General features: G+C 44.8%; 2 protein-coding genes across 3 annotated transcripts in view; one reads left to right on the top strand and one right to left on the bottom strand.

Annotated features, from left to right (window-relative positions):
• The window catches only part of zmat5 (zinc finger, matrin-type 5), a 36,620-nt gene extending 22,551 nt beyond the window's left edge, over positions 1-14,069 (bottom strand). For both annotated transcript variants that reach the window (XM_085961727.1, XM_085961726.1), the window contains exons 1-3: positions 13,842-14,069; positions 4,530-4,592; positions 382-462 (exon numbers count right to left, since the gene is read on the bottom strand). In XM_085961727.1, coding sequence (XP_085817853.1) covers positions 382-462; positions 4,530-4,592; positions 13,842-13,968 — 271 coding nt within the window. In that variant the 5' untranslated portion in view covers positions 13,969-14,069. The remainder of the gene's footprint in view (positions 1-381; positions 463-4,529; positions 4,593-13,841) is intronic.
• A 374-nt stretch (positions 14,070-14,443) lies between these two features.
• uqcr10 (ubiquinol-cytochrome c reductase, complex III subunit X) lies at positions 14,444-16,854 on the top strand. Its single transcript, XM_085961728.1, has 2 exons — positions 14,444-14,584; positions 16,576-16,854. Exons 1-2 carry the CDS (start codon positions 14,444-14,446, stop codon positions 16,624-16,626), a joined length of 192 nt encoding a protein of 63 aa, XP_085817854.1. The 3' UTR covers positions 16,627-16,854.
• The last annotated feature ends 7,009 nt before the right edge of the window (positions 16,855-23,863 follow it).

Here is a 23,863-nt window from a genome sequence, read left to right as displayed (position 1 = left end):
CAGGTGAGCAAGAGAAAAAGAACAGCACTGAATCCCAGCTTTTTTGACATCCCACAGTTGGGCAGGTTATAAATGGAGACCCAGAGGCACATAGAGCAGCAAGTGTACCGAAGACCAAACATAACAGGAAAGGGGCAGCAAATAGCACCAAAGGAATATTATGAGTACACAGCCTTACAAGTGCTGACATTTAGAACCAGAGAAAAGGAAAATTGAGGTTTGCGACAGCAGTGTTTTATTAAAGAGGTTCAGCCGTAAAGTATAATTTGATGACTGGATTACATCCAATGATCCAAAAATAAACATCGTCAGGATGCTCATTTTTCATAAACAAACTCCTTTAATTCACATCTATTACACAATAGATTAATTTGCTCATACCTTCCACTTTTTGTCTCAGTTTCTGAACATCTTCATCAGTCATATGGGAAAATTTGCAATTAGCACCAAAATCGCACTGACCTATAGAAAAAAGTCATTAAAGTCATACCAGTAACAAAGGATGGAAGATAAACTGATAAAATAAGATCAAATATTATAATGACAAGATGGTATAGTAGGACATCAATACACAGAAGCATAGACAGATCTCAATCTGAGTCACACTGGAAAGGGAGGCCCCAGGTAGATAAATCAGATGAGATGTCCTACTCGGGCAGTACCTCGTATCTCCTATTGGCTGCCCAAAGGGCACATGGATGGAGGTCTGGTAGCAGTCTGCTTCCCTCAACAACAGTCTGCTTCCCTCAACAACAGTCTGCTTCCCTCAACAACAAAGGCATTATTTCAGGTGACAAAATTCAAACACGTGGGGATAAAACACGACCCAAAACCAAATGTTGAGTCTCATCTGTGCTGACATTGATTATTCTATTCTTGACTGGCCTTCGGTGTGATCTTTGACCACAATTTTAGATCTTATCATTAGAATGTGGTGTAATACTGAAAGGTGATTTTATAGGATTTGGAGTTAGTTTTCACACAACATTCCTCGGACAACATTTCTACTGACCCCTTCCCACATCTCTGCTAATGCCAGTCTATGACCAGCCAGCAAAAATCCCAGAGAGGCTCTAATATTTCCTCTCTCCCTGCAAGAAAGCACTTGGCCTCCTTCCAGACCCCTCTCTATATATCAAAGTGCAAATGCATTACCTTCGCCCATTTACCCCCCACCGAAAGAACCCAGTGTCCAATGAGACATATACAGCCTGTTTAAAAATTTAACAAGGCATTGTTGAATTGACAGTATCCTGACAAATGGATAAGGTCATCACAGTATAAAAACATCTCTCTGCCTTCCTGTTAGCACACAAAAAAAAAGCAGCTTACAGATCAGCGAGACATATAAAAGTACTTTTTTTGTTACACTACATAATTGCACACTAAAGTATTTAGGCATTTGGGTACATTTTCAACTTGCCAGCCGGGTGAAAAGCTGGTGTTGTGGGTCAACTGCCTGACTTTAATTTCCAATGGCAGTTTCTGTGACAGGCGGCCGATCTGCAACACCAGTTTTTCACCCGGGTGGCGAGTTGAAACTCTACCTCATTGTGCGAACAGATTTTCTGTTCTGAGCATTTCTTAGGACAGAACTCCATCCTGAAGATTTCTTCTAAATGTAATAAACCAAAAAAACTCAAATTATCATATTACTTTCATGATGAAAATAGACTATTGTTGCAGGCACAGAACAAATTTCAATGTCTGTGACCCCCAATATAGCTACGAGGGAGGGGGAGGGAAATTGCATTTGGACAATAGGCTTTGGAATGATAGTTTTAATTCACCACATCAGATTACTCCCACTAGTAACTTATGACCACCAATACATCCCCCCAGCATTATGTACCTCTAAATGCCCTCCCAAGGGTCAACCCAAAAGTACTGAAAGCATTAAATCTATGATTGTCCTGCTAGAGGGTCTCCTGATGGTCTAGCAAGTTTATTCAGAGAGTAGCCGAGCCATACAAACCGGGTTCAATTCCCAGACTATGCCGAGTTTTTCTTTTATTCGTTCCGGGATGTGGGCGTCGCTGGCAAGGCCAGCATTTATTGCCCATCCCTAATTGCCCTTAAGAATGTGGTGGTGCGCCACCTTCTTGAACCGCTGCAGTCCGTGTGGTGAAGGTACTCCCACAGTGCTGTTAGGGAGGGAGTTCCAGGATTTTGACTCAGCAACTATGAAGGATCGGCGATATATTTCCAAGTCAGGATGATGTGTGACTTGGAGGGGAACTTGGAGGTGGTGGTGTTCCCATGCGCCTGCTGCCTTTGTCCTTCTAGGTGGTAGAGGTCGCGAGTTTGGGAGGTGCTGCTGAAGAAGCCTTGGCGAGTTGCTGCAGTGCATCTTATAGATGGTACACACTGCAGCCACGGTACGTCGGTGGTGGAGGGAGTGAATGTTGAAGGTGGTGGATGGGGTGCCAATCAAGCGGGCTGCTTTGTCCTGGATGGTGTTGAGCTTCTTGAGTTTTGTTGAAGCTGCACTCATCCAGGCAAGTGGAGGGTATTCCATCACACTTCTGACTTGTGCAATCATCAGCGAACATCTCCACTTCTGACCATATGATAGCAGGAAGGTCATTGATGAAGCAGCTGAAGATGGTTGGGCCTAGGACACTGCCCTGAGGAACTCCTGCAGCGATGTCCTGGGGCTGAGATGACTGACCTCCAACAACCACAACAGCGTCCGCTGTTTAGTATGCATGTAGTCCGGTGTTGCAGCTTCCCCAGGTTGGCACTCATTTTTAGGTTCGCCTGGTGCTGCTCCTGGCATGCTCTTCTACACTCCTTATTCAACAACAACAACTTGTATTTATATAGCACCTTTAATATAGTAAAACGTCCCAGGTTGGTCCCCTGGCTTAGAGAGTGAGGGATATGCCGGGCCATGAGGTTACAGATTGTAGTGGAATACAATTCTGCTGCTGCTGATGGCCCACAGCGCCTCATGGATGCCCAGTTTTGAGCTGCTAGATCTGCTCTGAATCTATTCCATTTAGCACGGTGTTAGTGCCACACAACACGATGGAGGGTGTCCTCAGTGTGCAGATGGGACTTCGCCTCCACAAGGACTGTGCGGTGGTCATTGCTACCAATGCGGTCATGGACAGATGCATCTGCGACAGGTAGATTGGTGAGGACGAGGTCAAGTAGGTTTTTCCCTCATGTTGGTTCTCTCACCCCCTGCCACAGGCCCAATCTGGCAGCTATGTCCTTCAGGACTTGGCCAGCTCGGTCAGTAGTGGTGCTAGCGAGCCACTCTTGGTGATGGAGATTGAAGCCCCCCACCCAGAGTACATTCTGTGCCCTTGCTACCCTCAGTGCTTCTTCCAAGTGGTGCTCAACATGGAGGAGTACTGACTCATCAGTTGAGGCAGGGCGGTAGGTAGTAATCAGCAGGAGGTTTCCTTGCCCATGCTTGACCTGAAGCCATTAGACTTCATGGGTCTGGAGTCAATGTTGAGGACTCCCAGGGCCACTCCCTCACGACTGTATACCACTGTGCCGCCATCTCTGGTGGATCTGTCCTGCCGGTGGGACAGCACATACCCAGGGATGGTGATGGAGGAATCTGGGACATTGGCTGAAAGGTATGATTCTGTGAGTATGACTATGTCAGGCTGTTGCTTGACTGGTCTGTGGAACAGCTCTCCCAATTTTGGCACAAGTCCCCAGATGTTAGCCAGGAGGACTTTGCAGGGTCGACTGGGCTGGGGGTGCCGTTGTCGTGTCCGAAGCTGGTGCCTAGGTCGATGCCACGTGGTCTGTCCAGTTTTATTCTTATTATTTTTTCTCATAGCGGTTTGTTACAACGGAGTGGTTTGCTAGGCCATTTCAGAGAGCAGTTAATCAACCACATTGCTGTGGGGCTGGAGTCACATATTGGCCTGACCAGGTAAGGACGGCAGATTTCCTTCCCCAAGGTCACCATTACTGATTCTAGTTAGCAGAACTCAGCCAGGACAGCAGTGCAGGAGGTATAACTGGCTCCAGTGCCCCTGGGTTAGGGAAGGGAAAAATCATTCAAGGCTCTGGCTTTTGTTTGCTATCCAGGAACCCCTGTTGGAAGTGCACTGAATCAATGTTGGGTGAGGACAGGATCAGCTACAGGTATGAAACCTCCTGCGGTCAAATAACCTGGCGACACTGACTTTGAGGCTCATGTCAATAATAGCCACTTAGGTACAGGACCAAAGGGAAACTGGTACTCCAGCAACTAACGAGGGAAAAAATTATACTGCTGGATTTTTTTTCCATAGTTCAGGGGGACATATTATAGCACGTAAACTTCACATTCTCACCTCTAATGAGAACAGTGGCCTTGTGAATAAGACAGCATTATGCTACTGACTGCCAAGCTAGTGGCACTTTTGAGCTTTTGGACCCATTGGGAAGAGGGAGAGAACATAATTTTATTAGCCTGAGTTAGATTCAGACGCAAGTCCTAGAGGTGATATGAGAATGCGCTTAACACACTGCACTTTTCAGTCCCTGTGCTTTATCTTTGACATTTCTGCACTTACCTGATTGTAGAAACTTTCTGCAAGGCTTTTTGGCAAGTTCTTCTGCCAAGATTGTGGCACTATCTGAAATCCAAAATCAGAGTACACATTACTTTAAACAATAAGCATGCCAACTTGTATCACAGCTTTTCCAAAATAATATAGGCACATTTCAGTTTACTAAGCGCAGCCTTCGTGGTAGTTGGGGTGCTACAAATGATCTCAGAACCCTAGGCAGAGGAGGGGAAAATCAGCCAGTGTTCCCACTCATCCAGCGACCTCTGCTGAACGTGCATCATTAAGGGTAGAATTAAGCTTGGCTGTGATGTCCCGTACTACCATGGTCAAATAGCCTGCTGACACCATCAAGACTCACACAAAGAAATGGCTGTTGGGGCAAAGGTGCTAGAGGGCAATCAGCATGTGTGCGATTGTACTACAGTGAAGAATCAACACCCGCAGGAAGGGAAGGGAGGGTGATAAATGGGCAGAAGAAAACAGTAAGTTAATAAAAGAGGTTTCACATCAACTGCAAGTCTTCTTTTAAATATTGCTTCTTCCAATTTAAATTTGACTTCCTTTCCTCCCCAAAAGCATCATGGAGGTACAATTCCACCGACAGTGATTGCCCACTGGTATCGCACCCAAGGTATTAAAGCACACACACGTCAAAATCGAGTGCTTTCCAACTGTGAAGGACATGCAGCAGGGCCCAATGCTATTCTTGCTTGATGTCCACACAAACTGAAAACAGGAACTGTGCTAAGAGACTAGAGTGTGGCAAATGTTACACCCCTTTCAAAAAAAAAGCGGAAAAAAGGATAATCCAAGGGATTGTAATGTAATTAGTCTTGCTTCAGTTGTAGGAAAACGGCTAGTCCTGATACGGGTGAAATTATAGTGGCCCGGATATTCCGCTCCCTACGGGTGGGTACGTGCTGTGTACACACCCGTAGGGACATCGGAAATGACGGTTTCAGGCATGCCAAGCGCATGCGCTGAAAACCGGCATTTCCAATCTGTCAAGAATGCTCTTTACAGATCGGACGCCTGCCCTGGAGAAGTTCCGCTTTCTGGAGACCCTCCGCCCGCAGAAAACCGGGGCAGCACGGTGGCATAGTGGTTAGCACTGTTGCCTCACAGCGCCAGGGACCCGGGTTCGAATCCGGCCTCGGGTGACTGTGTGGAGTTTGCACATTCTCCCCGTGTTTGCGTGGGTTTCCTCCGGGTGCTCCGGTTTCCTCCCACAGTCCAAAGATGTGCGGGTTAGGTTGATTGGCTATGATAAAATTGACCCTTAGTGCTAGGGGGATTAAATACGTGGGGTTACAGGGATAGGGTGGGATATGTGTCGGTGCAGGCTCGATGGGCCGAAATGGCCTCTATCTGCACTGTGGGGTTTCTGTGAATTCTGTGAAAAACCCTTACAATTCTTACGCCTGGTAAAAGCAGGCGTAAGGCCTGCTATTACCAGGATAAGAGTTGAAAAAAGTTTTTTTTTAAATTTCCAATCATTTATCATTTAAAAAGGTAAGTTTATTTTTAGCCCTGTAAAAAAACTTCAATTATTTTTTTCAAAATTAAATTTTTGTTTAAAATATTACATTTTTTGTAATTTCAACTAATTTTAAAAAGGTGATTTTAAAAAGATGTATTTAAAGTTTTACTATGTTTTTGGGGTGATCTCCATTCATATATTTGACAGGTCTATCTGTCAAGTGTATGAAGGGAGATTCCCTCCTTCTATTGGCTCCCCATGGCCCACGTGATCCCAGAGACGCTTGTGAACCGCCTGCGCCTCTGGGATACGTGGGCCCTGCACACTTGGAGTTTGGAGAGGCCCAGGATCGGAAGTGTAGGCACCTCGGGAGCCCTTAGGTAAGCTCGTAGATTTCCCCAGATCGGAGGCCTCCGCACTCAGGAGGCCTCCGATCAGGAAATACAGTCCAGTATACTTCAGAAGATACGGGTTAACCAGAGACAGTCAGCATTAATGGTAAAAGGCAGGTCATGTTTGGATAATTGCTTTTTCTTTTGGGGAAACCAGAGCCATGGTTGGAGATCTGCATGACGTTGTGGGCTCCTCATTATAAAGATGAATATTAGAACCATGGAAAGGGGGCAGCAAATATTTATTACAATTATACCAAGAATGAGAGGTTATAATTATGATGAAAGGCTTGAGGAATTGGGGCTTTTCCACTGGAATAGAGGTTAAAGGAGAATCCAATAGAGATTTTCAAAATAATGAAAGGTTTGCGATGCAAATTGATTGCAGGCAGATACATAACTTGAGTTGTAACCTGCTACTTTATTGAGTCTCTAAAGATTATCACCAGTAGAACAAAGGCAGAAATTAGAAGTTTTTCTCCCCCAGAGGGTTATTGGAATGTGAATGCTTTACCACAAGTTACTTTTGAGGCATCAACTATAAAATCACTTAGAAGGGAATTGAATAAGTATTTGAAAAGGAATATAAAAGGATACAAAGGAAACGGGATTAGATCGTTTCAGTTGAAGTGCCAGCACGATGGGCTAAATGGCCTCCTTCTCTGCTGCAATTTCTATGATTCTTCATGCACTCTGAATAGGGATTGCTGAGTAGCAATCGGTGTGGGAACCTGATGTTCTCCTGCCTAACCCAGGGCCCTACAGTCAATTGTAGGATCCTGAACACTGCCCCACCCGAGGTCAACATACATACCAACCCTCAAAACCCAAACAAGCCAACAACTCAAAACCAATGTATAACTGAAAAATAGCCCTGAGAAAAGCCCTTTGGCTAAGGCCACTGGTTCAAGGTAACTGAATAAGTTAAATTCCTTTTTATTACATTGGATTTCAGGATTTTTCATTCATGTTTTGGGATCACATTCTGCAATTCAGTTTGTTTTTCTATGAAAACTGAAACCCAACGACCTGCTATTTGGCATATGAAATGAATTGGTTGGACGCGGAGTGCAGTGGGACAGGAACTGGTCATGACTGAAGCTTCAGCTATTCCATCAGTTGTATTATAGAGGAAAAAAAAACTAATGTACACAAAAATGCAATTTCTATAGTGCTGGATTTAGACATTTTTGAAGGGCGAAATGAGCGCTAATGGCACAAAATTTATTTTTAGTGGGGCCTGAGGAGATGACTCCTCTCTTCCCCCCACCCCCTCAGGAAATGTTGATCGATACCTCTTTAGTGCATTTCCCAGTATTTGGAAGTGCACTACGACTCTTCGCCTTGCCTGCTTTTTCAGTTCTGCAACATTCACAAGCTTGCAAACAACATTAAGAAATATGTATAGTTTTGAATGACAACTCCACACAAATGCAGTGTAGTTGAGTAAGTTTGCTTTATCCTGCCTGTCCTTAACCAGCTACAGCAGGTGGCAGTAGCATCAGGTGAGAAAAGCAGGTCCCTCATGAAAGAAGCCAATGCTGTCATAGGTCTACCCTCCAAGTATAGGTGTACCAAGTAGAATAGCTATAGTAAGCTTTTTTTAATATAAAATATATATACACACACACACACACACACACACACACACACACACATTAAAGATAGATTCTGCAGAAGTTACAAAAGTCAGGCCGGATGTATAGCAGACATTAACCATCCATGAGAAGAGATAGAAATATAGTAGGTATATAGTAAATCAGTCAAGGAGACTGTATAGGAGTAACCTGGTATGAATACGGTTGTGTTATGAACGTACGGGGAAGAGATACCCTGTAATATGTTGAAGGCTATGAGCACTCATATGTAGGAATGTCTGGAGTATAATCAAAACCCCTAAACGAACTTGCGTAACAACAGTGTACACACAGAACGTAACGACATATTGTACCCACATTTGTTCTACATGATTATTAACCCTATAAAACTGGTATTTATATAGCGCCTTTAAAGTAGTAAAACGTTCCAAGGCACTTCAAAGGAGCGTTAACGAAGTTTGGCACCAAGCCATATAAGGAGATATTAGGACACGTCGAGGTAAGTTTTAAAGGATCATCTTAAAAGGAGGAGAGAGAGATGGAGAGGCTTAGAGAGGGAACTCCAGAGCTTAGGGCCCAGGCAGCTGAAGGGACGGCTGCCAATAGTGGAGCGATTCAAATAGGGGATGTGCAAGAGGCCAGAATTGGAGGGGTGTAGAGATCTCAGAGGGTTGTCGGGCTGGAGGAGGTTAGAGAGCGGGGCGAGTCAATGAAGGGATTTGAAAACAAGGATGAGAATTTTTTTTTTTTTTAAATAAATCGAGGCATTGCCGGATCGGGAGCCAATGTAGGTCAGCGAGCACAGGGATGCTTCTGTGCAACAACGATACAACACACTGGTGCTCCTTGGGACTTTGCCCTAGTCTGGCTGAGGCTCGTGTAAGTAGTTAAGGTAACATGTTTGCAACCTCCTGTGGAGTCCTTTGTACGCGAGTTATAATCGGTGCCTATCTCATGTACACTACATGTAACGGGTTGCATTTCATGTCAATGTTTCCTAGACCTTAAACTTGTATTAGAGGTAAAGGATGTCTGACACTATTCTATAATACCTCCACGTAAGGGCAATAGGGATATATGACAATATCCTATATAAACCCATCACCCTCCTCCCAGGTGAGCCCTGCTCACCTGTATCTAGGAATATGCATCATGTGTGGTAAACGGGTGTTTTTCTGACTGGAGAGAAGTATACAGTGGGGTCCCTCAGGGATCGATATTGGGACCATTGCTTTTCTTGTTCTATATAAATGACCTGGACTTGGGTGTAGGGAGTACAATTTTGAAGTTTGCAGATGATACAACACTTGGCAATGTAGTAAATAGTGAGGAGGATAGTAGCAGATTTCAGGAGGCTATAGACAGACTGGTGAAATAGGCAGACATATGGAGATGCAATTTAATGCTGATAAGTGTGAAGTGATGCACTTTGGGAGGAACAATGTGGAGAGGCAGTATAATCTAAATGGCACTATTTTGAGAGGAGTACAAGAGCAGAGGGACTTGTGGGTACATAGTCACAAATCTTTGAAGGTGGCAGGGCAAGTTGATAAGGCGGTTAAGAAAGCGTATGGGATACTTGGCTTTGTAAATAGGGGCATTGAATACAAAAACAAGGAAGTCATGCTAAACCTTTACAAATCACTGGTTAGGCTTCAGCTGGAGTACTGTGTACAATTCTGGGCATATTTTAGGAAGGATGTCAAGGCCTTAGTGAGGGTAGAGAGGAAGTTTACCAGGATGATATCAGGGATGAGGGACTTCAGTTATGTGGGGAGATCGGAGAAGCTGAGATTATTCTCCTTCGAGCAGAGAAGATTAAGGAGAAGCCTTAAATAATTCAAAATAATAAGGGGGCAGTAATTCCTCCCCAAACGCGCGAGTACGGAAGGGGTACTCACGCGTCTGGCCGGAGGAAATGACGGTTTTCAGCATGCACAGCGTATGCGCTGAAAACCGGCATTTCCTCTCCTCTAACCCAAGAGGTGAAGAGGCTAGCGCGTGTGCTGTAAGGGGCAGCGCGTGCGTCTTGGATTTCCTCTGCTTTGGGGGATTTGCGCATGTGCAAAGGCCTCCGGTCTTTACGCCTGTAAAAAGCACACGTAAGTATTTATTTTTACAGATAAGTGGTGTTTTAGTGCAATTTAGAATTTTTTTTTCCACAGGTTTATTATTTTAAAGAATCTACAATAAGGTACGTTTAGTTTTAGACCCTTTTTATTAAAAAAAAAAAATTTTCAAAAAAAGTGTTTAAATTTGTTTTAAAAACTTATTTATACTTAATTTAATGATTGGGATGTTTTTTAAAATTTTATTTAAAGTTTAAGTAGTGTTTTGGGGTGCAGTACTTCTCATGAGTTTGACAGTTCTTACTCTCAAACTTATGAATGAAGTTTCCCCTCCCCTGATTGGCTGAACAGTGCTCACCTGATCCCAGCCGGCACATCGCACTAACTACGCCGCTGGGTCAGGTTAGCACAGCGCGCCGACATCAGAACTGGGCCACTGAAAGGAAATCCACTGCGGGCCAGGTTTCAGATGTCGGCGCGCCGGGTAAGTGCACATCGGGGGCTTGCACACGCGGCAAGCCCCCGACACCAAGTTCTGGGCCAAGGAGTTTCGATAGAGCAAATAGGGAGAAACCATTTCCTCTGGTAAGTGGGTCGGTAACCAGAGGTCATTGTTTTGTCAATTATTTTAAATCTATGAGAGGGGAAATGAGGAGCATTTTTTCCCCACACAGAGAGTTGTTAAGATCTGCACACTACCTGAAAAGGTGGTGGAAACAGATTCCATAGGAACTTTCAAAAAGCAACTGGGCATGAACTTAAAGAGGGCTCATTTGCAGAGTTATGGGGGGAAGCTGGGATGTGGAACTAAATTGGACAGCTCTCCATCTAAGCTCATCTTAGTTAAGATTCTATGATTCCATGTATATTCTGATTTCTTGATGTTTTATTAATCGATGGAAAGCAATTTCATATAAAAATTCTACTATAAATATTTCAGACTGTGTGATTATTTTTGTAATGAAATAAAGTTTCAGTTCATGTTTACTTATTTATAAAAATTGAGAATTTCATCTTAGCTTTTGAAAAAAAATATTGTGCACAAAACATATTTGAAGTCTACAAGGGATTGCATTGTGCAACTCCACAGCCTACTTATTTGCGTGGCCTTAAACTGAATTATATGAATACCACCTGAAATACCACACAATACTTATACCTGAAATAACATCAAAAAACGCTGGAAAAACTCAGCAGGCCAGGGCAGCATCCGTGGAGAGAGAGACGGAGTTAACGTTTCAGGTCGAAGACCCTTCGTCAGAACTTATACCACCTGGTTTGGCATTCTCGGCAACATGGATGCATCGAAACACAATTGAAAACAGCTCCTACTGGGCACAAGGAATCTGGACAAAATCTCCAGTCTATAATTTGCCACATTTATAGAGGTATCAGTCGTATGTTGTATCAGTCTTTACAGTAGAGGACACTAAGAATATCCCAACACTGGACAAACAGGGGGCTATAGGGGGGGAGGAGCTAAACACGATCAAAATCACTAAGGAAGTGGTACTCGGTAAAATAATGGGACTCAAGGCGGATAAATCACCTGGACCTAATGGCTTACATCCTAGGGTCTTGAGGGAAGTGGCGGTAGGGATTGTGGATGCATTGGTAATAATTTTCCAAAACTCCCTGGACTCGGCAAAGGTCCCGGCAGACTGGAAAACTGCTAATGTAACACCCTTATTTAAAAAGGGCAGTAGACAGAAGGCTGGAAACTATAGACCGGTTAGCCTAACATCTGTGGTAGGTAAAATTTTGGAGTCCATTATTAAGGAGACAGTAACAGGACATTTGGATAATCATAATTTAATAGGACAAAGTCAGCATGGTTTTATGAAGGGGAAGTCATGTTTGACAAATTTGCTGGAGTTCTTTGAGGAAGTAACATATAGGGTGGATAAAGGGGAACCAGTGGACGTAGTGTATTTAGACTTCCAAAAGGCATTTGACAAGGTGCCACACAAAAGATTACTGCTTAAGATAAAAAATCACGGGATTGGGGGTAATATTCTGGCATGGATAGAGGATTGGCTATCTAACAGAAGGCAGAGAGTTGGGATAAATGGTTCATTCTCAGACTGGCAATCAGTAACTAGTGGTGTTCCGCAGGGGTCAGTGCTGGGTCCCCAACTCTTTACAATCTATATTAACGATTTGGAGGAGGGGACCGAGTGTAACATATCAAAGTTTGCAGATGATACTAAGATGGGAGGGAAAGTAGTGAGTGAGGAGGACATAAAAAACCTGCAAGGGGACATAGACAGGCTAAGTAAGTGGGCAGAGATTTGGCAGATGGAATACAATACTGGAAAGTGTGAGGTTATGCACTTTGGCAGGAAAAATCGTAGAGCAAGTTATTATCTTAATGGCAAGAAACTGGAAAGTACTGAAGTACAAAGGGATCTGGGGGTCCTGGTGCACGAAACTCAAAAGGTTAGTATGCAGGTGCAGCAAGTGATTAAGAAGGCCAATGGAATGTTGGCTTTCGTTGCTAGGGGGATAGAATATAAAACTGGGGAAGTATTGCTTCAGTTGTACAAGGTATTGGTGAGACCGCACCTGGAATACTGCATACAGTTTTGGTTTCCACACTTAAGGAAAGACATACTTGCTCTGGAGTCAGTACAAAGAAGGTTCACTCGGGTAATCCCGGGGATGAGGGGATGGACATATGAGGAGAGGTTGAGTAGATTGGGACTCTACTCATTGGAGTTCAGAAGAATGAGAGGTGATCTTATTGAAACATATAAGATTGTGAAGGGGTTGGATCGGGTGGAGGATGTTCCCGATGATGGGTGAAACTAGAACTAGGGGGCATAGTCTTAGAATAAGGGGCTGCTCTTTCAAAACTGAGATGTGGAGGAACTACTTCACTCAGAGGGTGGTAGGTCCATGGAATATGCTGCCCCAAAAAGCTGTAGAAGCTACATCATTACATACATTTAAAACAGAAATAGACAAGTTTCCTAGAAGTAAAGGGAATTAAGGGTTACGGGGAGCGGGCAGGAATTTGGACATGAGTCTAGGTTCGGATCGGACATGGCCCTAGGTTCGGATCGGACATGGCCCTGTGGGTAGCGGAGCGGGCCCAGGGGCCGTGTAGCCTGATCCTGCTCCTATTTCGTGTGTCTAATTCTGTTAGATTCAGGAGATGGTTCTGTGATAATAGATTGGCGGTTAGGATCAGATCAGCCATGATCTTATTGAATGGCGGAGCAGGCTCAAGGGGCCGATTGGCCTACTCCTGCTCCTATTTCTTATGTTCTTATGTAGGACTTGGTGGTATATCCTGGCAGTGATGGTGGAGAATGTTCAATTTCTATTTCCCCAAACAAGTCCATCTCCTGGTCCTTTACTGCTGGATATAATTATAGCTACCAAACCTCTCCAGCACTGTGGTTCGAGTTTGCCTAGCTGAAGTTCTCGTTACTGGGCAGCCCAGCTCCTCACAGGGGACGCGCACACAGCGCAAGTTGGAGGGGTCCCCAGAGCCACAGTGCGAACTGCAGCCAGAAAAATGCACAGTTCGCAACCCGGCATGAAGCGGCGACTGAACCTGGAGCCTTACCTGGTCCTGGTCTGTAATGGCTCAGCTACTCACTGGGCAAACTTACTAAGCCGTCCAACAATGAATGAGCTTTTAATCAATCTGATTCAAGTGCAGTCTGTCCCAATTATCACCGGCATTGCTCATACAGGTTATTGCAGAACCGTCCGGTGGAGAGCCAGGACCGCGGGCCTAGCAACAAACAAACTGCTCCCCCATTTACCTCGAAATGAGTCGAACCAGAATTTCTTCGCCCTCTGATGCTGAACCCCCTGCAAATGTTTCTTTCTGTTATGGAGGTTGTCTTGAAACGATCTGCCGCAATAATCGCAGAAATAGGTCTTGCCCATGGTAAGCGGAGCTACCTACGAATCTGCCGCTCGGGGTCACACCGTCAGTCTCCCTGGAAACCGCGGCTGGCGAATCTGCTGCTCGGGATCACAGTCGGTCTCCCTGGAATCTGCCGCTCGGGGTCACACTGTCGGTCTCCCTGGAAACCGCGGCTGGCGAATCTGCCGCTCGGGGTCACACTGTCGGTCTCCCTGGAAACCGCGGCTGGCGAATCTGCCGACCACAGTGACAGCTTTACCCAAAGGGTGCCGAATAACACTCTTTGTATTTATCCGCAGAACATAGGCCGGGCGAGATTCCGCGCCGGCTTTGATGTCCCTTTAACCAGTGTTTTGTGATGTAAAGTGCGATACAGTTTGGCGTTGCCGCTGAGGGGTTTTAATTTCTCTAATTATCGCGGAGGTGTTTGGAGGCGGCGGACGACTGTGAGCGGTCCGAGTGCTGCGGCGCGGCCGGGTGACGGGCAGCGGGAAGATGGCGTTGATGCGGCGGGCCTACAACCTCCTGTTCCGGAGGACCTCCACCTTCGCGCTCAGCATCGTGCTAGGCGCCGTCATCTTCGAGAGGGTGTTCGACCAAGCTGGGGACACGCTGTTTGAGCAACTCAACTACGGGGTGAGTCTGAAGGTGGCGGGACGCGGGTTGAGGGAAGGAGCCGGAAGGTGACCCGAGGGAGGGACCTTCAGACCTGCTGCGGTCTCACCTTCAGCCGCCCCCGGGAGGCTCTTTAGCTGAGTCGCACCGAATGACTCTCGAGTTGTTGAGGGTGGAGGAGGCGGACGGCTAGAACATGCTCACACAGCCAGTGCCATGTAATGACCGAAAAATGCTGGAAACACTCAGTAGGTCAGGCAGCATCCGTGGAGAGAAAAACAGAGTTTGCCCCCCCTCACAATCCCACCTCGAAATACAATGTCAGAAGAATTTATATTTTAAACTCTATACATGAAACTATATCACAGAACCTTAATGGGTTGTTTGAAGTAGCAATGGTGTGACAAGCTAGCTATAGTACTGGGCGGTTATAAGAGATTCTAGATTTTTGACCTTTGCATTGTTTCCTAGAGGTTATGTTCAACTAGGCTCAGTTCTTGCCTAGAAACGTCAGTGGTTGTACCCTTGGCGTCACTGCATCCCTTAAGTTAGATGCTGGCACGGTTTTTTTTTTCTCCTGGCCTAAAAAGATCTCCAGTCTTAATCTCCTTCCTTATGTAGTTAACAAGTTTTCTCCCAATATTTTTTTAAAATTAGTTCTTGGGCTGCGGGTGACACGGGCATGGCTGGATTTATTGCACATCTCCAGTTGCCCTGAGAAGGAGGTGGTGGCGGGTCTTGTGGTGATGGTGCTCCCACAATGGTGTCGGGAATTTCAAGACCCATTTATTATAACTTAACAGCTTATTTGATTAAACCAGGTTTACGCAATGTGTTTTTCTTCTCTTCCTACACTGACATTTTTGTTTTTTTTGTTCTATTTCTGTCTTTAAGCCTTCATTGACTCGTTTCCTGATTTTTCTTTCGTTCATAACTTTTACCTATCGATTTGGACACTTGCCCTATCTTTCCCATACATTGTCCATTTCTCTTGATCCCCACTAATTGTTCCTGCTCTCACAACTGATTTAATTTATTTTTCTCATGCTTACCCTTTTCAGCAATACTCAGAAACAGAAGGTTATGTGTTTAAGCCCACTTCAGGATTTCAGTGCATAAAATAAGAGGTGCTAATCTTCAGGTAGGTTAAACCAAGGCTCCATTGGCCTGCTCTGGTTTAGATGAATGCTGCATCCCATGGCACTATCTCAAGAGCAGAGTTCTCCTGGTATCCTGGCCAACACCTTCCTCAACCAGCACTATGAAAAGCAGATTAGCGCTATTCATATTTTTGTTATGGGATCTTGCTTTGTGCAAAGTAGCTATCCTGTTTGCCCGTCATTGAAATCATTGCACTTCAATGTAATTCATTGTATTTGAAGTGCTTTGAAATGTTTGAGATGGATGTAAGCTGTTACACAAGTGTCTGTTTCTTCCACACTGAATTTTGCCTGAAAATTCTGTTCTGTAATACTTGTATCTCCTTAAATCACTGCTTGAGTCACTTATTCTAAAAAGCCTTCTGCTGACATCATGCAATCATTTCATGATGCAGTACTGATGCCTACCTTGCTCCTCTTTAAAAATGAACATGGAGGGGACTGGATTCCAGCTGAAATTATAAAAACAAAGAGCATGTGCTACAAATCCGTATGTTGGTTCACTGTGCTGCTGCAGTACAACTTCTATTCGTACCATTCTTGGTTTGGCAATTTGTGCATGCCCATCTGTTGGGCGAAGATACCACGTGCAGAATGAAGGGGATGTTATCAGACAAATGACTGAGCTGCCTACACAAGATTCCTTTTCAGTGCTTGATCTCCGAATTTGAATAGGAAAATCAAAGACATTTTAAGTCTGTTATGCAGCTTCTAAATTTACTGGTGTCGTTGCATCCTGTTTGTGTTTTATGTTTCAAAGCTGATGGTCAAATTAATATTTATGTAGTTTTACTTTAGTGACAAATTGGGTGCGAAGCAGATTCAGTGCAATAATATTTTCTCTATTTGCAGAAACTTTGGAAACATATCAACCACAACTATGAGAAAAAAGAGGACGAATAAATAGAATTCTGTGCTGCAAGGTGCTTTCCATCCCCTTGAATGTTGCTACTGACGAACAGCCCAGCATTGATGTGCCATCCACCAGGACTATTACCTTTATCAGACGGTTGACAGATTTGTTTCTAGCCGATCCCTGCAGCAATGAATTGTTGCTGTAATTGGACTAATGCTGGATCCATTTGCTGAATATAATTACTGAGATGTATATCTAATAAATTCTCAACAATTTTTCTGCCTTTAATCATTTTTGTCCATGCTGATCACTAAACAAAAGGCAAGTACTTGCTAACAAAGGATCTGTTTTTTATAGAATCTTACTATTACATATGTCTCCTTGATTCAAATGATCTGATTCTGTTTTTTGCATTTTGTTATTTACATTGTTTAAATTACTGGATAATTTTTCTAGGGTTAGATTAATATAGCCACACTTTAAAAATGTCACTTTCCTATCTCAATAACTGGCTACAATACAACAATAATGCTATCAACACTCAGATTATTACTGAAACAAGTGCACTTGTGATCTGATGCTCAATCTCATGATCAGATTACAGTTTATTCTGTGCATTAAACATTGAATGAAAAGAACTCGAGATAAATAACATTCTGATACATAACACATTAGGTCATGCGGATGATTTAATCATTTTTGTTTGTTTCATATAGAAACATAGAAGATAGGAGCAGGAGTAGGCCATTCGGGCCCTCGAGCCTACTCTGCCATTCAATGAGATCATGGCTGATCATCCAAACTCATTACCCTGTCCCCATACCCTGATCCCTTTAGCCTTAAGAAATATATCTAACTCCTTCTTGAATATATTTAATGAATTGGCCTCAACTGCCTTCTGTGATAGAGAATTCCACAGGTTCACCACTCTCTGGGTGAAGAAGTTCCTCCTCATCTCTGTCCTAAATGGCTTACCACTTATCTTTAGACTGTGACCCCTGGTTCTGGACTCCCCCGCCATCAGGAACATCCTGCATCTAGTCTGTCTAGTCCTGTTAGAATTTTATAAGTTTCAATGAGATGCCCCCTCATTCTTCTAAACTCCAGTGAGTATAAGCCCAATCAACCCAATCTCTCCTCATACGTCATTCCTGCCATCCCAGGACCTATATGACCTATATTTGAAAATGCACCAACAAAGATGAGTGATTAAATTACTATATTTTGCTAAACAAATGTTCTGTACATGTCCAAACACAAGTTCCTCCCAAGAGTCTACTCTGTGGGCTGGATTTTCCCAGCGGAGGTGGGATTGCTGTATGAGAGGTAGTTGGCAGGTTCTGGTCCCGCTCCCGGCTGCAGCTGCTCTGTCAAAACTATGTGGAGACCGGAAGGAGTGGACCTGGAGGGAGCACAATGAGAGCGGAGCAGTCCCGAGCGGCAGGAGCCCGAGACCGGAAAAAGCGGACCTGGAGGGAGCACAGCAAGAGCGGAGCAGTTAAAAGGAGCAGCAGCAACTCAACAGAGGCAGTTTTTTAAAAAGTGACGTCTGCACAAGGGATGGAGCTGATTGGTGAGTATTATAAGTTTATTTCTGCCAAGTTAGTTAATAGCCTATTAAACAGAGGGAAAGAGCTGATTGGTGAGTAGCTGGGGAGTGTTTTTTGTTAAGTTTTAAGTTTATTTCTGCTGGGTTAGTTCTTAGTCTATTAAATAGAGGCATTGCAGGGCAGCTCAGTCCCATGGAGTGCACATCCTGTGCCATGTGGGAAGGCCTGGATGCTTCATGTAGCCTGGACGACCACATGTGCGGGAAGTGTCGCCAGCTACAGCAACTCTAACTCCGGGTTTCTGAACTTGAGCGGCGGCTGGAGTCATTGCGGTGCATCCGCGAGGCTGACAGTCACGTGGATAGCACGTTTCTAGAGGTGGTCACCCCTCAACTTAAAGAGCATGCAGGCAGAGAAGGAATGGCTGACCACCAGGCAGCTAGTGCAGGAGTCCCCGGAGTGCATCATGCTCTCCAACCAGTATTCTGTTCTGAGTACTAGTGAGGGCGATGGTTCCTCTGGGGAGTGCAGCCAGAGTCAAGTCCACGGCACCACGGATGGCTCCGCTGCACGGGGGGGGGGGGGAGGAAAAAGAGTGGAAGAACAATAGTGGTAGGGGATTCGATAGTTAGAGGAGCAGACAGGCGTTTCTGCGGCTGTAGACATGACGCCAGGATGGTATGTTGCCTCCCTGGTGCCAGGGTCAAGGATTTCACTGAGCGGTTGCAGGACACTGAGGGGGGAGGGTGAACAGCCAGAGGTCGTTGTCCATATCGGTACCAATGACATAGGCAGAAAGAGGGATGAGGTCCTGCAGGCAGAGTTTAGGGACCTAGGAGATGGATTGAAAAGCAGGACCTCCAAAGGTAGTAATCTCCGGATTACTCCTGGTGCCACGTGCTAGTGAGTACAGGAATAGGAGGATAGAACAGATGAATGCGTGGCTGGAGAGAGAGTGCAGGAGGGAGGGCTTTAGATTCCTGAGGCATTGGGACCGTTTCTGGGGAAGGTGGGACCTGTACAAGCCGGACAGGTCACACCTCAACAGAGCCAGGACCAATATTCTCACAGGGAGGTTTGTTAGTGCTGTTAGGGTGGGTTTAAACTAACTTGGCAGGGGGATGGACACCAATATATAGGAGTAGAAAAGAATAATAAGATGCATAAAAGAGTGTGTGTGTTGGATAGTACTAGAGAAGATAGTACCATATTAGATAGGAGCAAACTAAGAGAGACTGAAAAATTCAAAAATGGGTTTAGAATGCATGTACGTAAATGCACAAAGTGTGGTGAATAAGGTTGGTGAGCTACAAGCACAATTGGCCATCTGGCAATATGATGTGGCAATAATGGAAACGTGGCTTAAAAACGGTGAGGACTGGGCACTTAATATTCAGGGGTACAAGGTGTTCAGAAAAGATAGGGAAGGAAAAAAGGGAGGTGGGGTGGCAGTGCTGATTAAGGAAGACATTGTAGTGTTGGAAAGGGAGGATGTTCTTGAGGGGACAAGGGCATAATCCATTTGGTTAGAGTTCAGGAGCAAAAAGGTATGATCACGCTATTGGGGGTATTCTATAGGCCTCCAAAAAGTGAGAGGGAGGTAGAGGAGCAAATCTGCAGGGAAATTGCAGAGATGTGCAAGAGCTATAGAGTGGTGATATTGGGGGACTTTAATTACCCAAATATCGATTGGGATAATGCTAAGGTAAAGGGAAAGGGGGGGAGGAATTTCTGAAATGTGTTCAGGAGAATGTTCTTGGCCCAACTAGGAAGGAGGCATTGCTGGATTTGGTGCTGGGGAATGAGGTGGGCCAGGTTAACCAAGTGCCTGTGGGAGAACACTTGGGTACGAGTGATCATTATATCATAAGATTTAGATTAGCAATGGAGAGGAGCAAGGAACATTCTAGAGTGGAACTTCTATACTGGAATAGGGCTAACTTCAATGAGATGTGAAAGGATCTAGCCAGGGCAAAATGGAACCAAAGACTGACAGGAAAAACCGTAACGGAACAATGGGTGATCTTTAAGGAGATGTTTCAAGCACAGGCTAGGTACATTCCAACAAGAGGGAAGGGTAAGGGAACCAAAGCAAGGGCTCCTTGGATGACTAGGGAGATAAAGAAGATGATGAAACAAAAAAAGGTGTATGATGCATGTCAGGTGAATTCTTCAAGGGAGAACCAGACCAAATACAGTAAGTTAAGAGTGGATGTGAAGATGAAAATAAGATTGGCAAAGAGAGAATATGAGAGTAGAATGGTGGTTAACATAAAAGGGAATCCAGAAATCATCGTCAGCCATGTACAGGTAGTAAGAGGTGGGGTAGGGCCTATTAGAGACAAAGAAGGTGATATATGCTTAGAGGAGCAGGGCAAGGCTAGAATACTCCGTACTTTGTATCAGTGTTTACTAAGGAGGTGGATGCTAACAAAATATCAGTAGAAGTGGAAAAGGCAGAAGCAATGGAAGGGGTGAAAATTGATAGACATGATGTACTAGAAAGACTGGGTATGCTTAGAGTGGACAAGTTGCCTGGTCCAGATGGCTTGCATCCCAGGTTGCTAAGGGAATTGGGGGAGGAGATAGCAGAAGGGCTTGCCATAATTTTCCAATCTTCCCTAGATGCGGGGGAGGTGCCTGAGGATTGGAAAGTGGCAAATGTGACACCATTGTTCAAGAAAGGGTGTAAGGACGATTCTAGTAACTACAGGCGGTCAGTTTAACATCAGTGGTGGGTAAAGTTTTAGAAACAATAATCAAGGAAAAAATTAACGGACACTTAGAGAGGTTTAAGCTAATTAAGGAGAGCCAACACGGATTTGTAAAAGGCAGATCGTGTTTGAAAAGCTAATTGAATTTTTTGATGAAGGGAATGCAATGGTTGTTATCCACATGAATTTTCAGAAGATGTTTGACAAAGTACCACATAGAAGGCTGGTTAACAAAATTGAGGTTCATGGAATAGGTGGGTCAGTGGCAGCTTGGATAAGGAATTGGCTTAAGGACAGAACACAACGAATTGTGGTAAATGGCTGTTTTTCAGACTGGAGGATGGTGGACAGTGGTGCTCCCCAAGAGTCAGTGCTGGGGCCATTGCTTTTTTTGATATATATAAATGACCTGGATATTGGAATACAGAGTAGAATTTCTAAATTTGCCAATGACACCAAACTTAGGGGTGTGGCAAACAGTGAGGATGATACCAATCGACTGCAACAGGACATAGAAAGGCTAGCAGAATGGGCAGATGGAATTTAATACAGAGAAGTGTGAGATGATGCATTTTGGCAGAAGGAACAGGGAGAGGCAATATGTCAGTTTTAAAGTGTGTGCAGGGACTGAGGGACCTGGGAGTTGATGTGCATAGGTCCCTGAAGGTGGCAGGACATATTGAGAGAATGGTTAACAAAGCATATGGGATCTTGGGCTTCATAAATAGAGGTAATGAGTACAAAAGTAGAGAAGTTCTACTGAACCTTTATAAAGTGCTGGTTAGGCCACAGCTGGAGTATTGCATCCAGTTCTGGTCACCATGCTTTAGGAAGGATGTGAAGGCTCTTGAGAGGGTGCAGAGGAGATTTACCAGAATGGTTCTGGGGATGGGGGAATCTTAGCTACAAGAACAGATTGGAGAAGCTGGATTTGTTTTCATTAGAGCAAAGGAGGTTGAGGGGTGATTTGATAGAGGTGTACAAGATTATGATGGGTTTGGATAGGCTAGACAGGGAAAGGCTGTTCCCACTAGTTGATGGTACAGGAAACTTTAGTTTATCCGGAGGTTAAATGTCCGGAAAGCTCTATCTACCGGCAAAATTCAGGAGTTGGTTCAGATCATTTTTTTTCTTTTCGTTGCTTTTCTCCAGTCCTGGCTCTGCAAGCATCTCTGTAGCTAAGCAACAGCTTCAGCTAGACGCTTGCAAGCTGCGCCGACTGTTTTGAAGCTGTTGCTAAGCTACAGGGTTTATTGCTTCACACGGAGCTCTGAGCTCCGTATGTTTTAACATTAGCGCTGATTTCTACGGCAGTTTTGATCTAACGGCACCAGTTCAGTCCCATCGGTGCCGGATACCAGAAAGTTTCCTGTACAAGGACTAGGGGACACTGATTTAAGGTTTTGGGCAAGAGATATAGGGGGAACGGGAGGAAAAACTTTTTTACGCAGCGAGTGGTGATGACCTGTAATTCGCTGCCGACGAAAGTGGTGGAAGCGGAGACACTGTTTTCAAGGGGAGACTGGATAGGCACTTGAGGGAAATAAACTTGTGGGCTGCGGGGGAATAGGACTGACTGGATTGCTCTACAGAGAGCTGATACGGACTCGATGAGCCGAATGGCCTCCTTCTGTGCCGTTACGACTCTATGACTCTATTTTCCGTTAATCGGGCTTGTTAAGCCTGCCCTGCGAGTTTCCCGACCAATTAAATGGAAGCGGGGCTGATGACATCATTTGATGACATCATCAGCTGGTTTCCTTAAAGGGACCATGGCCGCATTCATTTTGACAGTTGTGCTGTCTGTGTTCTGCAGCATTGAGGTGCTGCAAACACTGACGAGCACTGCACAAAGGAGCACGGCTGCACCCAGGCTCTCGCATGACTCCCTCCATATGTTTATGGAAGGAATCACAGCACGCAGGGAGGTTCTCTTCCCTTCCCATGGGCGGAAGAGACCTCCCCAGGACACCAACGCAGCCTGGTTGCACATTGCACAGGAGGGCACAAGCAGGGATGTCGTCTGGAGTACCTGGATGCAGTGGCACAAACCTTTCAATGATCTCAGTAGATCACGAAACGTTGCTGCAAAGCCACACTCAACCTCATCCTGCTGTGCCACTCATCACATCCCCATATCTCTGTCTTCCCTACCCTACTCCTGTACATCCTTACTCACACCAACTTACCTTGCACCTCCACCCATCTCTCTCTATCTACATTATAACTTCCCCATCTCTCTAGCCACCCTTCACACTCACCCTAGTGCAATCATACCAACTAACAACACAAGGGTAGGCACTTGGGTGTCTTATGCAATGTTCATGTAAATTTTCTGTTAATGTGTTGTCAAGCATTTAATTCTTTATTTTCATCACTTTGCCTTATTGGACAGATCTGTGCTCACCTTTGGAATTGTTTTAGTGAGTTGCCGTAAATGGAGAGACATAATGGTATCCCCTGCAATGGTGATGAGTGTGAAAGGAATGGCTTGGTCATTGTAGGAATGCTTTATGGTGCTGGTGTGGGGGTGGCCTTAACCTGGCGCATCATGTGACAGCCAGGGTGTACAGCGTCAATGAACTAAATCTGGCCATGGTGATGCCATCGCTGGCCTCCCGGGCAGCAGTGTGGTTGGGTGCTGATGCCCTGTGTCCTGTGCAGCATCAGGTGATTGCGTAGAAGGTTGATGATGTTAGCATGCCTGGTGATGTTGGGGCTGATCGTGGAGGGATTCAGAGGACCAAGGTGAGATTTTTTTCCAAGGTCACTGATGTCGCTGGAATAGATGGCAGCTGAAGTTGAGATGACAGAAGCGATCTTTAAGTTTTTATATATAAAAAAAAATTGGAGTCAATACTAACAAATTTTACTTTAATTTGAAAAATCCAAGATAAAGAACCAAGGTCTGTACTGCAGTATATCACCAAGGTTAATTGTGTGAAAGCAAATTCTACTGTTTTCCAAAATCAAGATCATGTGAGGACATACTATTGGGACTCGCTCTCCTCTGACAAAAC

Source organism: Somniosus microcephalus, chromosome 19 (genome assembly GCF_052327205.1).
Source record: "Somniosus microcephalus isolate GS21.2 chromosome 19, FLI_Smic_1.0, whole genome shotgun sequence".
NCBI classification, from domain to species: Eukaryota; Metazoa; Chordata; class Chondrichthyes; order Squaliformes; family Somniosidae; genus Somniosus; species Somniosus microcephalus.
This window is presented reverse-complemented; position numbering and strand designations above follow the sequence as displayed.

Bases quoted from the DNA above. Each gene is read 5' to 3' on its own strand.
- uqcr10 (XM_085961728.1), top strand. From the start codon at position 14,444: ATGGCGTTGATGCGGCGGGCCTACAACCTCCTGTTCCGGAGGACCTCC. The intron at 14,585-16,575 runs GTGAGTCTGAAG...CTCTATTTGCAG, and splicing joins TTGAGCAACTCAACTACGGG to AAACTTTGGAAACATATCAA.